The following is a 15,362-nucleotide window of genomic DNA, read 5'->3' on the forward strand; positions in this document are numbered from 1 at the left end:
AGGTTGGGGTAAAATTCTCTCTCTCTCTCTCTCTCTCTCCTTGTCTCTCTGCCAATCACCTTAAGACCCAACAGCTCTGAAACATCTTCTCAGACAAAGTCCAATCCAGGCTTTAAAAATTAAACATTAAAAACAGAATTTTAAAACGTACTCCAAAGAAAACAGGGAACCACTGGAGGGATGTAAATATAGGTGTATTAGGATCTTTTTTTCTTTTTTTTTTTTTACCTGACATAAGTAAGACTCCTGAAGTTGAGACTGGACAGGATGGCTAAAAGAGGCCAGTTTGGAGAGTTATAGTAATCTCAACAAGTGAAAAAGTTCAACTCGTAATTTATGAAACACCATTAGAGCTCACTGTCGCAATAAGTGACTTTAAGGTAATAATTAGTTTTGCCAAATGCATGATCAGAGATGAGGCTTCCACGGATAAAAGTTGCATTTCCTGACCACACTGTCTGTGCGTGTTTGTGTGCATGTGTTTCCATGGAGAGAGGCCCTCTGGGAACACAGGTGTAAAAACAAGCGCATTGACCTTTGGTGGAGTGCTGCTAGGTGACAGGGGTGTAGGGTGTTGGAGGACGTTGAGCAGTGATGGAGGCCCAGGCTGTGGATCTGAAGGACTCCACACACAGCTCAGTGTGGCATGTCAGTGACTCAGTGACTAGCATTAAGCACTAATGGTTCAGATTTGCTGATAAAACAAGGCTTCCTCCAGGGTGGTCTTTACCGACTTAAGAAATGCGTTCTTCTGTAGAAGCTTGGGCTTTGTATCCTCCTCTGCACTCTTTTACTCACTCTCTCTTTCTGACACACACACACACACAGCCTATGGCATTCTTAACCACTGAGACACTTAAAACAGGCCGTGTTGCGTCTTGAATTGTGCCAAAACCTTAAAGCTTTGATGGTTGTAACTCTGACATTCCCAGTTGAGCAAACAATAAACTGAACAAACACTTGCCAATCAGGTAAATAACGCTTGGCAATCAGGTAAATAATGCTTGAAGAATGACAGAAATGCTGATGCTACATCCCCCAAACTGTTCAAACACAGACTAGTAGTTTCATGTTGTGTGTGAGGTGAAGTTTTGATTCAACATTAATAATAAAGTCATAGATTAATGTACAACAAACTCAGAACATGACTGCTTCGTAGCACATATTCATATTTGATGAGATACATGTCATTACCTCATTTCAAAATGACACAGAGACTGCCACAGCACTGTGTGTTGAGACATAGGGTTTTAAGGGTCTGCGTGTTGAGACATAGGGTTTAAGGGTCTGTGTGTTGAGAAATAGGGTTTTAGGGTTCTGTGTGTTGAGACATAGGGTTTAAGGTTCTGTGTGTTGAGACATAGGGTTATAAAAATGAGGAAAAATCACTATTGCATACTGTGTGGAATAATCCGGCATCTCAAATCCTCTCCTTCATATCCTTCCAGTGCTGGTTTACTCTGGGTCTGCAGTGTACCACTTTCAGGTTCTCCAGAGCCACCTCCAGATCCATCACTTAACTTCTCCCAGAAAAGTCTATTCACATAAAGGCCAACCGCCTAGCCAGGAATGTGTCGTCTAATTAAGCATAGAGAGTTTTTTCCGGGGAGAACAGGAAGTCTAGTGTTAGAATAACAATGTGACAGGACACGAAAAGAGCACCGTCTTATTAACAGGGCTGATTCTTGGGAAAAAGACAACACTGGAATGAGTGCCAGCAGCTTTTCATGGGCCTTCCACTCAGGAGAACCACACAGAACCAGAAGATACTCTGGTCTCTCAAGCCCTTATAGCCTTCAAACAAATCACTCTGTGAACAGTTTGGAGTCACAGACTTAAAGTTTTCACACGGTTGCGTTTCAAATTCAGATAACAATCAGCGTTCATTGATTGAATCTTGTGGTCTAAAAGAAGACACTGAAGAGGCCTCTGTTAATCCTAAAGCAGCCTGACATTTAAAATCACATTTCTCCATAGTTTAAATTTTTTGCTTTAATTTTAGCTGTGTTTGAGATAGGTTTAAAAGCATAAGCTGCGGCAGTCTTCACATCCTTAACACTAAAACTCTAAAAAAAATGCAGATGATTCCCACTCTCCAAAATTCAACTGTAACCTTATCAAGATAGATCTGCAGGTGTGTTGCATTGACGGGACTATGTGGGGAATTATGAGAGAGTTTTTTGGTCTGTCAGCCATTCATCAGTCAAATATGTCACAGTGTTCATGTGCCTGAGACAACACTTTTGTCTTTTAATTCTCCTCTTTTGTTGAGGCATCATTTTTCAGACAATAAATGTTTGAGAGCTTTAGTCTTTAACAGGTTATTCTGAGGCGAGTGTGTGTGACCAAACAAACTAACAAGTGTGACATGAATGCTGTTTTTAAAAAAACAGACTCAGGACTGACTAGGCTGCTGAATGTGTGTGTGTGTGTGCATGTGTGTGTGTGTGCGTGTGTGTGTGAAGGAAGAAGAGGGAAGGCCTCTGAGGCTGTGATTGGCCCACAGTGTGTTCTCAAATGTCGCTATAATTCAACGTTCAACATTCCTCTACGGTCAGAGACTTCTGGGATACGATTCTATTGTGCCACCATCTGGCTGACACACACACACACACACACACACACACACACACACACACACACACACACACACCCTAAATATAATAATCAAGAGAGTGAAAATCTTTTGATCCCAATCTAAATATTCTGGAAGACAACTCACCCCGTTGACATTTTTTCCTTCTTCCAAAATAAATTTGCCTGGCAATATTTACCTATGCTGGCATTTCTCTTGTTTGTCAATTTTCTTTATGAGGCTGCTGTGTCTCATGGAGGGATGTGCCTGTTCGCCGTGCATTTGCCAGGGTAAACGTCTGATATTTGCCTGAGAGAAAAAGTGCACACACAATGCAAACTCATACCTGTCACACCACAAGCAGAGGGGGGAAAATCATTATTCTTCATTAGAATCCCTCGCATTCCTTTGTTTTCCATCTCAGCATCTCACTGCTGTCAATCAATTCTCCAGCCAATAAGTGAAAAGGATACACTGAGTTCGGTAGAGACGGAAAGCTCCATTCATGAACATGCCGAAGCACATCCTGCTCCCAGTGTCACGTCAAAACAAGCTTTATAGTCTCTTTAATAACATGGACTACTGCACTGTGTATCCTGTATCTTATTTTATGTATAATAAAACACAAACCAATGGATACTTTTAATTTGTTTCACATACACATACAGCTCACATCATGTAGGTTTTCTGGGACATACATAACCGCTCCTGTAAAAATGTGACAGGCATATGTTTAAAGCTACTGTCTAAACTTCACTGCTTCTCATGAAACCCATACTTCCTCACTATCTGCTTTGTGTGTATACGCGTGGGTCTGGGTGTGTATAGGTATGTGTATTCATGAGTTTGTCTCTGAGAGATTGTGTGTGTGTGTGTGGGTCTGGGTGTGTATGGGTATGTGTATTCATGAGTTTGTCTCTGAGAGATTGTGTGTGTGTGTGGGGGGGGGGGGGGGGTCTGGGTGTGAAAGTATGTGTATTCATGAGTTTGTCTCTGAGAGATTGTGTGTGTGTGTGTGTGTGTGTGTGTGTCTGTCTGTGTGTGTGTCCGTGTGGGTACATATGAGACTGTGTCACATTATCTGAAAACCCCAGGGTTGAGACATAAGAGAGAGAGAGAGAGAGAGACAGAGGCTCACTGAATTTGTGAACTTGAGTGCAGGTTCATTTGCTACAGTGGGATGACTCTATAAGTCAAAGAGTCACAGGGTCAGTGGGATGACTCTATAAGTCAAAGAGTCATAGAGTCAATGGAATGACTTTACAAGTCAGAGTCACAGAGTCAATGGGATGACTCTCTGAGTCAAAGAGTCGTAGGGTCAATGGGATGACTCTATAAGTCAAAGTGCATTTACGAGTCCATACCACCTGTGCCTGTCATCTCCTCTCCTGTGATGTCTCTTTCACCAAACCTGCTCTCTCTTTCTCCCCTTCCTCCCTGGGCAAGGGAAGTCAAATCAGAGCTTTGGATATCTGATTGATTACACAAAAAAAGTTGGTGGGGAGATGTAAAAGGGAAAGTTTTTTTTTCCCCCCATTTTAAAAACAGATAGAAAAGAAGGCGGGGAACTGCCAAGAGCATTCATCTGATCTGTACGCAGCCTCAACAAAGCACATTCCTAGACAGCCATTTCGGTTCATCTCAGTATGCCGTTTCCCTGGACAACATTTTGTCTTCTCTCCTGACAGCTAAAACTGTTATTCCAGCCCTCCAGAGTCTCCCAGATTAAATCAATATATAATATTACTCAGGTCAACATATAGCCTTGTCTGGCTCCCCCTTAACTACGCCAGCCCCATTAGTCATGTTGTGGCAAAACATGCGCTCTATTATTCTAGAGATTTCTGCTGCCTGGGACACATTTAGACATTGTGTATTGTTGTGTCGTTGTGTTACTGCCAACATAATCCAGGGAACTGTGATCAAAATGTTTTATGACAGCAGATCCTAAAAAAAGCAGGGTGACAGACACTTTAGATATGGACAAGTACAGAATTTGCCTGCAAACAGATAGTAAAACTGATGTTAGCCACGGTAATCCAGGACAGTCTAGTGATACCCCATTCCCAAAGTCACAGACCTGGCACCACAAGTCCTGTATGTTAAAAAGACCATGTGAAATGGTTTCTGCTAATTGAAGAGTGGGCTCTCCATTTTTTTGTGAGGCAAGCCTGCCATCTAGAGGTGAAACCCAGAAGTGTGGTGCGGTGCAGTTAGAAAGGCACAACAGAGCTGATGCTGAGTCTTTTGAATTTTACTTGATTTGAAAAAGAAATTGAATTGAGTAATTGTAGTTCATATATTTGACAAACAGAAGAGAATGCTTGTAGATTACTTTGGCAAGTTTAAGACAAACCCTGGAGATTCATCCTCTCAGTTCAAATAAAACACTTTTACCATAATGTTCCCCTTACCAACAAATATAAATAAAAAAACAGCATGGCTTTTTCACAAGCAGGACAACAGTTTATACAGATTATCATAATCGCCACTATTAAAGACTGTACGTAATTAAAAGACCTCCTGATGTCCTCTTGGACAAGATGACAGATTTGAATCTTTGGCGGTAAAAGAGAGGACCCTGGGACAGAGCAACATCAGCATTACAACCCCACCAGTGATGAACAGACCACAACTCCATTCTGCCTTACATTCTGATTACTGTCCGGATACTGAAAGAAAAAAAAAAAGAGAGAGAGAGAGAGAGAGAGAGAGAGAGAGAGAGAATGATTGATTTCATTAAGTCGCCCTAGTCAACCAGCTACCAAGAGACTCTAGGTCTGACTCTGGACTGTTTCTTAGACAATGATTACATTTAATCCAGAGCCTCTCCCTCATTTACCTGCATCTAATTCACAACGGCATCCGTTTCCCTGACGACCACGGCCTTTATATTACTTTTATAACTCAATGTCTTTGCTCATAAACATGCATCTTATATTACTGTTATAATTCATTAATTTCTTTTTTCATAAACATGTGTCTTGTATTATTGTTAGAATTCATTCATGCCTTTTCTCATAAACATGCATCTTGCATTATTGTTGTAATTCACTGATGCCTTTTCTTCCCATGTATTAACATCTTTTTCTAAATACATGAACGTGAACTCAAACCTCTGCCCACTGGTCATCAGCTGAAAGGCCTCATTGACTTGTTCTAGTGTCAATGTGTGTGTTATTAGCTGATCAATGGGCAGCTTTCCACTCATGTATTTCTCCACAAGTCTGGGTACACTCTCCACGCTCTTCCAGCCTGCCAACGCAAAGCACCCACACACACAAAAAGACAGATGTCAAATGACCAGTACAAAGACTACACACACTGTAGAAACAGAGAAGCAGAAGTTTAAAAAGAATGATCAGTTCCAACTATTTACTTAATTAAATACTCAGTTACTTATAAATAGTGGTAACAACATGTGGAGGAGCCAGTTACTTCAAATACACTAAAAGGCAAAGACTGAATGTTACATTATGCCTTTTGAAATGTTTGTCCTTTTTACAATGTCTTTTGAATCATCCTTATGGTATTACATGCTTGAGGAGTCAAGACTAAATCTAGTCAATTTAAACCACTAAGTCTTTACAGCAAATGATGAACTTAATGCTATGCTCTGTTTATGATGTTTAATGGAGAACCAGCATTCTACCCCATGATTCATCCCTTTTCTCATTTCCAACATTAAGAGCTGTGTGGGGAACTGGGAGCAAACTGGGACAGTATTCTCCTTTAAACTGTGTTGTATTTCACAGCGTTTATCTCTCTCTCTCACCACCAAAGTAAGTTCCTTTCAAGGTCCGTCCCATGAGGATGTCATCAGGGGAGACACTCATGTCTGCCTTGTCTGTCCATCCCACAATCACACAGGTACCAAACGCAGGGCGACACGACTCCAGTGCCGCCCTCTGTAGGGGTGAGATGGATCATGTGACCACATCTGATTTTAGTGACTTCATCAACAGCAACAGTACAGCTGTAAACATTACGCTTGCTGGCTATGGGCAGTTACACAATTTTGGCTAAAAGCAGCAAGTCATTGGTAGGGTCTGTGTTTTTAGCTTATCAGGACTATGCAGTTGTAAGATGTAGACCACATTTAACAGGTTTATTTTTTTATCTGTATTCCTTTTACTATTTGGAAACAGGATCACTAATAATCACTAAGGAAGAAAAGGGAATGTTTTCTAGCCCTGTTTTTAATGTGAATAAAATTTATGCATCGAAAGATTTATAGAGCTATTAAGAGCAAGTTAGCAGTGTTTTTCAGCTAGTCAGTAGTATTTATTCATATTCAATGGATAATCAAAGATGGGTGTGTCACTCTTTTTGAATAACTGGCAGCATTAGCACAGGTTACTCCATCTCACTAACATTATTTTGTACCTACTCCTAGCATGACCTTCTGGAACTATAAACGGGATTGTTCTGCAGAAGAGGGAAATACAAACAGTTATTTGGAACACTTTCAGTTTAGCTCAACTTTAGCTCTCTCTGGCCCTGTTTACACCTTGCATTAAGATCCGATTTTGGTGATCTGATCACAAGTGGACGGCTCTAAAGTACATCCGTTTACACCTGGCTTTAATATCCGATTTCCCATGTGTCTCGAGTGACCACTTGCGATCAGACCTCACTTCCCCGCTCTATATGCAAATAAACACGCACATCATTTTTGTTTGCAGAGACCAAATGCTTTGTTGTTTTTGACCGGTTTCGTATGAAATATGTGACGGCACGAAATCTGGAACATTTTCAAAGGAAATACATCAAATTATGTCGACAGTTACTAATGTAAACTATCACGTTTGGAGCCACCAAACTGTGAAACGGCTGTTAAAGATACTACATACTTTTAAAAAGTAAGGTACGAAAGAATGCAAATCCTGTTTTGTGTTGTATCTAATCCCTTTACAATACATTTGGCGAACCCAGCCCGGTAATAGAGATAAGCGATTCCTTGCCCGTATACCTCGGCTCAACTGACTGTAGACGACACAAAAATACAACATGTAGCCTATATTAAATTTCTATACGAACATAATTATTGTTGTAAATTTGTTTTGTGGCATACTAGCGATTTGGTATCATGTGTTGTTCAGGGGTCAAATTCCATTTCAGAAGTGTTTTGTTAAACCCGTAGACTCGTAACGTGATTTATTTACCTCGACGATTGAGTAGGCAGTCGTTCAATGTGGTCGAGTTCGCATACACTGCTAAAAAATGTGGTCATATGCGGTCCAGACCACCTCCGAATGTGGTCTGAGCTGTCGGATCTCGATGCGACCTCCATGTGGATTTTGGGTACATTTACACCTGTACCTAGAGCTGTCCACTTGTGATCTGATCACCAAAATCGGAGTTTAATGCAAGGTGTAAACAGGACCTCTCTTTCTGTCATGCTTCGAAAGAATTCAGCCTACAGACCAGTCCTGGCAGCCAATAAACTTGTGCCTATTTAACAGGACACAGGCTCTGTAATATGTTCTTTCATAACTCTATAGTGAGATACAGTCCATCTGACCATGTTCTGATTGCTCTACTGTGTTTCAGTTGTGTACTTTAATGTGTTTCATGAGCTATTAAACTGCTTCCTAAAAGGAAAATGAGGCTGCATGCAAATGTAACCATGAACAACTGCAGAGAACATTTTGGTCCTGACCCTACCATGACGTCCACGTTTCCCACACATTCAAAGGAGTAGTCCACTCCTCCACCTGTAAGTTCCACCAGGACCTCCTGAATGGGTTTACTGTAGTCTATGGGGTTCACATACTCAGTGGCCCCTGAGCTCTTAGCGATCTCAGACTTGTCCTGGTTGATATCGACTGCAATGATCCTTTTGGCGCCAGCGGTCTTGCAACCGAAGACAGTAGCAAGGCCCACTGCTCCCAAACCGAAAACGGCACATGTAGAACCAGGTTCCACCTATGAGAATAAAGATAGTAAAAGAAAAGAACAAAATGGTATAAAAGAGGTTTAAATATGTTTTATCTATTACCATTCCAAAACATAAAATGGGTCTGTACGTGGGTCATTTGATTCACCATGACAAAACTTGCATTTAGAAGATTCGTCAGGAAGTTTTTCTTTTTTGATATTGTTGACTCAGTAATACCTCACTCTGACCATTTTAGTTTCCTACTGACACAGTGCATCTTGACACAGTATTAGAGGTGTTCTAATACCAACAGTGTACCACTCGACACGAATAATAAATAACACGAGTGTTATGTTTTTTAAGAAATGTGAAGATACTAACACCAGTAACCATGGTCTAATGTATACCGGGAGCCAAAGTGGTCAACATCAAAGTAAACATAAAAGCCCTGGCTGAGGGTAATCCTAAATTCACAAAAATTCTCATAAATTCTCTCTTACCTCCATCGGCACTAATAATGTATAGCTATGCCAATCAAAGATCCCCAAAAGAAACACTGGGGAGGTGTGTAAGCTGGTTAAAAAAAAGATGTCTGGATCCATAATATGTCCTGGCTCCAATCCTAGTCAGCACAGTTACAACATGTATAGCAGATTAATGTCACTAAACTAATGATGCTCACATTATGTTCACATAAGACTCCAAATTACTAAGTACCAAGTGTGAAAGCAGCCTTAAACCAACTTTTACTACACTGTGATTAATAAACCCACTGTTGATCCAAGTGATTTGTCCAACTACAGGCATATTTGAAGTGTTGCTTTTATGTGTATGGTGTCCCTCAAGGCTTGGGTCACTGCTCTTCCCATTGTATGAACTGACTCTTTGTGGTATTATCTGTAGACAGAGTATCAGTTTCCACTGTTATGCTGATGACACAAAGCTGTATGTATCAGTTGAAGATGAAGATTCTCAGTTCAAGATAGAAGATTGTTTGCATGACATCAGAGACTGGATGACTTGCAACTTCTTCCTACTAAACCGTAGGAAGACAAGGGTACCATTACTTTGTTCTAAGACTGATAAAAGTAAGATAACTGACGATACACTGAACCTTGAAGGTTCCTCTGTTTAAACTTGCATAAAAGTCAAAGACTGGCGTTCTACTGTTTATTCTGATACTTCACTTGATGGCACAAGCCTTCTTCCACTTAAGGAGCATTGGCAAGTTTTAGGAAACTGCTCTCCCTTAAGTAAGCAGAAAAGCTAGTTTCCTGAATGTTCCGTAGTCTAGTTTCCTGGCTGTTGCTCATTGTCCTTAAACATACTTTTGTTTGTTCAGTTAATATAGCTGCCAGAGTTCTCACAAGAACAAGAAAACCTGAGCACATTACCCCTTTACTGTCCACTCTACATTGACTTCCTCTTAAGTTCCACATTCAGCATAAAACATCGCTGCTCATTTAAAGATCCAAATGGTCTTGCTCCCCAGTGCTTGAGTGATCTAATAGTTGCTTATAATCTTCCCGTCATACATCACTCACACAATGGTGGTTATCGGAATGTTTGTAGGATTTCAGAAGCTACAGAAGACAGTTGAACATTCTCTGATAGTGCTTCCCAGCCCTGGAATAGCCTTCTAACCAAATGCCTGCACGGAAATGTGCCACAAGTGCACACCTTCACTTGAATGATCAATAGCTTGAAATCCTTCACTAGCTGTTCCAGTTTAGTTTCAGAAAGTCAGATTAACTGACCAGTTAACGGTCTGTGTGGTCACTGTCTTTGGGTGTACTGAGAGTCAGTATACCATCACAGTGAGTCCCACACACTGATTAATGGTTGGGTAAAACTCTGATTAATGGTTAGGTAAATTTCTGATTAATTGTTGGGTGAATCTCTGCACTTCACTCCAAGCGTGGCATGCTTGATAGAAACTGTTACATAAGTTCTTTTGAACACATATTTAAGCATCCGTTGCAGTATCAAAAGCCAGAAATAAGTGTGACGGAGCCGTCTTAGGCAAGGAGGCAGCAGGTGTCAAGATTGTGATTTGTGACGAACACCCGGTGAATTTATTTTTGTGCCAATAATAAAAATGAAAAGAATGAAAAAAAACCAAACAAAACAAACAAACCAAAACGTATTTACACTATTTACACTATTCACAGTAGAAAACAAACAAGACATAAATTCTTCAATAATTTTCTTTCACTAAATACACTCCTATAAACTTCCACAATAACCAACCAACAACATCCCACCCCGTCTAAAACAAAATGGAGGGCTTTTATAGTTAAAAACAGGATGTGACGCCCGCGGACCTCCTACGGAGTTCGCGGGACTTTTGTTTTAAAATACCTGAGGCTGTGACGTGCCAGTTTCTTTGGCGTCACTGCCACAACCTCACCTCCAGGAAGCATCACCCAGGTAAAGCTCTTACAATTAACAAACAATAAACATTTATACATAGACAACATAACCTAACGTAGCACTTTTAACGGTAAACGGAGGATAATGGAATATGTGAATGGATTCGTTGGCCAACTTTATCGGAAATGTTATAGAATGTTATAGAACGCTAACATTAGTCTCTTTCTCTCTTATTTACAGATCAATCAACAAAGACATTGGACATCACACACACGACAAAATCACAATAACAACAATCAATAAATATTTAACTTTAACTCAGTCCATGTTGTGTGGTGAATGTGTATGTTTGTGCGGTGAATGTATATGAACAGTTCGTGCCTGCAAACAGTCCATACGTGACGGAGAGTTGATCCGTCACAATAAGGCAAAAGCTGATTTAAATGGCCTCAAGTCACATCAAGCTCCAGATGTTCCTTCAGATTGTGAGAACATGTTTTTTCAAAGCTTGGGCAGAGATGTGGTTTTATCATGCAGTAGTAATTTTACAGGCATTTAGAGAGCATTCAGTATCCTCTAATCCTGGTGAAATATCGGATGTTCTACCAACACTGGAACATCTGCCATGAGAAAGTAGTCTGGGAAATGTGTTTTTACTACTATATGTTTATTTTATATTTTTCTTTATCTATTGTTGGTTGCTTGCCCAGAATGTTCTTTCTTTTGCTGTTTCATCTGCATCTGCCAACAAAGCAAGCTAAGACCCCTGGAGTTTATTGCCTCTGTGTGTCAAAATAAATCCATTATACCCAGGCAATTATCATACATAACTAAGAGTACGCTGTAGAAATTACATAGTCTCTGAGGGAATGCCCTGAGAGAGGCATTGGTATGTCAATATAAACAAAAGTCTTCTTTAAACATTCTTTTAGTCCTAAACACTTGACCTTTGCATGAAAACCACTAGGTATACCAGTAACAGAAGGGCAACAATCAGTAGTTATAGGTTTTACAAGAAAGAAATTCTAGAAGCCAAAAGATTTCATCCTAGTGAATTCACAGTTCTGAATCATCTAATGAATTAAGTAACTTCTGCACCTTGCCAGTGTTAAGAGGAGCTCCATATCCCGTGGCAACGCCACAGCCCAACAGACAGACTCTGTCCAGTGGTGCCTCTGCACATATCTTGGTGACGTTGTCATCACCCACCACCGTATACTCAGAGAAAGTGCTCATGCCCATGAACTGATACATCTGCTGGCCCCTGCAAGATATCCTGCTTGTGCCATCAGCAAGAACTCCAAGCTCCAAGTTCTCCCTGACAGATACAGAAAAGAGGAATATTCCATCATTAGGACCCTGTGAATGAATAAATGAATGAATTTATTAACCAGTGCATGTAATTTGATGTCACTGACGTTGGTTCTAGCATCTTTTGGACAAAGTGATTGTAACCAGCCATTCATTTTAGAAATAACTGTGGAGATGCTGAAACAAAAGCAGCGTTTTTTAACCTAAGCAAGACCTTAGTCAATGTTGTAGCTTCAATGATCAAGCAAGTAGATCTATTGGCAGGTATGAGGATTGATGATAAAGTCAAGTACGGGATCTTGGTCCTCACCAGTTCTTTGTGCACAGGTTTGTCTTTGGGCTACGGCAGCACTCACATTCTCCACACTGTGGTAGGAAAAGAGGGATGACTTTGTCTCCTGCAGCGACACAGACACACACAGCAGGTATGTCCACACAGAGACGTTTGCTGGGCTTTGTTTTCCACTATCACACAGTAACATTTCAGGGCAGCCGTGGTCTAAAGGTTAGAAAACCGGGCTTGTGACCGGAGGGTTGCCGGTTCAATTCCCAGGCATCCACGGCTGTGTGCCCTTGAGCAAGGGCACTTAACCCTGATGCTCCCCGTGCGCAGAGGAATGCTGGATGGGTTAAATGCAGAGACAAATTCACTGCTCACTGTTCACTGTGTGTGCTCTCACAGAGACTTAAAAAACATAGAGTTTTTCATTCGCAGCTAGAGGGCAAAATGGACATTGCTGTACTGCAGGTTGTTTCAGCATGTGACCCAAAAAACTAATTGCAAAGCAGAAGTGAGAAAAAAAAAAGTAAGAGCAGAAAGCCTATATACACCTTTGAAATGTGAGCCCAGTTCCAACAACAGAAACTGGTGTCGGAATGAAATGGTGTGAACTGGCATTTTTTACCTGGGGAAACCTTGGTGACCCCTGGACCCACACTCTCCACCACTCCAGCCCCCTCATGTCCCAGTACCAGCGGCAAGGCCCGAGGCTTCTTCTTCTTACTGGTCTCACAGAGGTATGCCAAGTCTGTGTGGCACACCCCAGTGGCTACAATCTGCCGCAGGGCAAATGCCATGTGATGATGTCACTGACTGCGTCTACGTTCTCACTGCTATGAGTCCAAAGCTTACGGTGTAAAATTCACCTCTGTACAGTGTCTGTCAGCTTACTACCGCATAGACAGTTAGCATACACACTTGCTGCACTTAACTTACATTAACTTACAAATGTAAATGGAAAGTCATTCAACAGATATGATCAACATTAAATGAGGACTGAGTTTATCACCAAGTTGTGAACCCTCAAGCTCTTTCTAACTGCTGATTAATAAAGACCCATTAGGTATTTAAAGAAAAAAAACAGACTGTTACCTTAATGCGTATTTCATGAGCTTTAGGTGGAGCTACCTCCACCTCCTCAATGGACAGGGGCTTCCCAGCCACCCAGGCGACTGCTGCTTTGCACCTGATCACCTGGAGAAAGGTAAGTTTAACAGCTCCCAATTCACAGCGGTTCAGCATTTCAAGTTTCTTTTTAGTTACAACATGAGGACACTGCTATTGAAAGTAACACTAAGTGGGATCTCTTTGCAAACAGGCATGTGGGGAAAAGTTTTCATTAGTGTACCAATCATATGTTTGGTCAAGATTAAATAATTCTCAGCTTTTGCTTTGCAAAACAAACTCATCCACTGACTCATGTCTTCATGTCACATCAAACTGCACTGAGTAGGATTTCCACTAGCCAAACAACTTGAGCCAAAACTGAATATTGTGCAGGGGAATAGCTAAATAACAGCCACACTGTGCAGTCCAGGTTTTTGACTTAAATTGTGCAGGTGTATGAAAAATGCCGCTCTGTGTAACTCCCTTCTGATTCAACAATTAACAGCTTAGATGAGATGATCAGTGCACTACACCAAACAAGTAAGCTTGATCTTACATGTAACAAATCTCCAGGGAAAGCCAAAGGTTTGAAAAATACAGTTTGTCTGTAAAATATCTTTATGGTGTTTCAGTGCATGTAGCTTTGTTTAAAGGGATAATGACCAGAATGTACACACCATGCACATGTGTTCTTTTTTTCTCTCTCTCCCCCTTTCTCTCTCTCACACACACAAACACCTCACCTTGCCTTCAGTTCCCATCATCCACAGTGAAGGCTACAAGTTCCTTTGCTTGCCTATGAAAATAACATAACACCTCTATAAGTGTGTAAAGAAAATAATGTGGGACAGGCGATCAAAGAAGGACTGTACTCTTGAAAAATACCAGTTCTCTGTCCAGGCTACTGTAGAGTTGGGAGGACAGCTGACCTCACTAAACCTATAATACGCAGAAAGCAAAGTCCAACTGGTTGATACACCATATGTTTGGCTGTGGTACGTGTTTGTTTACCCTGTCCTTAGGGTCCACTTCATGGGCTGCGAAAAACTCATTGAGGAGCTTGTTTTACACTGTATGTTGATAGGATGGATCTGAATTACAGATTCCTCACAAGAATGTCCTCTGAACTGCTGCCACAGTAAAAAAAAAAAAAAAAAGGCGGGAAACTTCACATGTGAAATAAAACTGAACACATGTCAAATAAACTGAATGTAATACATTTAACATAAAGCTTCAGCTGCTGTTAAACTAATTTGAAGCCAAAAGGTTACATTTAAAGAATCGGTTATATTGAATGACAGAACAAGTTGTTTGTTTAATAATTATGCATTATTGAAAACCCTGCAACATAACTGCATTTGAAGTCACTCTTAGATTACTTTGTTACATTCCAGTTTGGAAACAAAATGGAATGTAAATAATTGCAAGTTCTACAAATTCTCTCTTTCTTTCCATTAAATTTAGTATAAATCGCGAGCTCTTTTACGAAATTAAGCTCACGACTTAATAAAATCGTGTGCACGATTTAAAAATAAAGTGTGACCAAATTAATAAATCGTGGGCACGTTTTAAAAGCAAACAAAAAAAACAAAAAGCACCACCTCCCGGGCGCCGCAAAATTTCAAAACACTCAGTTTTCCAAATTAATTTCACACCAATAATTGTCTATTCTGCGCAGACTGTCTCTATTAGAAAAAGTTACCTGTCGCTGTTACCTGAAGTTACGCTTCACTCCGCAGACGTTTACAAAACGTTTGTGCAATTGGGACCATACGCAGGTTTTACGACAATCGGGATCTTCCGACGGTACAATTTACGGCAGAAAGCCATGTGCC

The 15,362-nt window shown here is 40.7% G+C and overlaps 1 protein-coding gene across 6 annotated transcripts; it reads right to left on the minus strand.

Moving 5' to 3' along the window:
• Window positions 1-4,838: 4,838 nt before the first annotated feature.
• Window positions 4,839-15,273, minus strand: LOC115827345 (alcohol dehydrogenase class-3). Of its 6 annotated transcripts, XM_030791343.1 has the most exons (11): window positions 15,230-15,273; window positions 14,539-14,657; window positions 14,271-14,323; window positions 13,513-13,614; window positions 13,046-13,196; window positions 12,451-12,538; window positions 11,928-12,147; window positions 8,243-8,503; window positions 6,351-6,483; window positions 5,692-5,830; window positions 4,839-5,247 (listed from the first exon to the last, which is right to left on the minus strand). In XM_030791343.1, the coding sequence occupies exons 3-11, from the start codon at window positions 14,289-14,291 to the stop codon at window positions 5,223-5,225; spliced, it is 1,140 nt and encodes a 379-aa protein (XP_030647203.1). In that variant the 5' UTR covers window positions 14,292-14,323; window positions 14,539-14,657; window positions 15,230-15,273; the 3' UTR covers window positions 4,839-5,222. The 6 variants fall into 6 exon arrangements, with proteins under 6 accessions (XP_030647203.1, XP_030647123.1, XP_030647351.1 ...); XM_030791263.1 differs by having other exon boundaries at window positions 14,271-14,657; XM_030791491.1 differs by lacking the exon at window positions 14,539-14,657 and having other exon boundaries at window positions 15,230-15,265.
• Between the last annotated feature and the right edge of the window lie 89 nt (window positions 15,274-15,362).

Source organism: Chanos chanos, chromosome 1 (assembly GCF_902362185.1).
Source record: "Chanos chanos chromosome 1, fChaCha1.1, whole genome shotgun sequence".
Taxonomy (NCBI): Eukaryota; Metazoa; Chordata; class Actinopteri; order Gonorynchiformes; family Chanidae; genus Chanos; species Chanos chanos.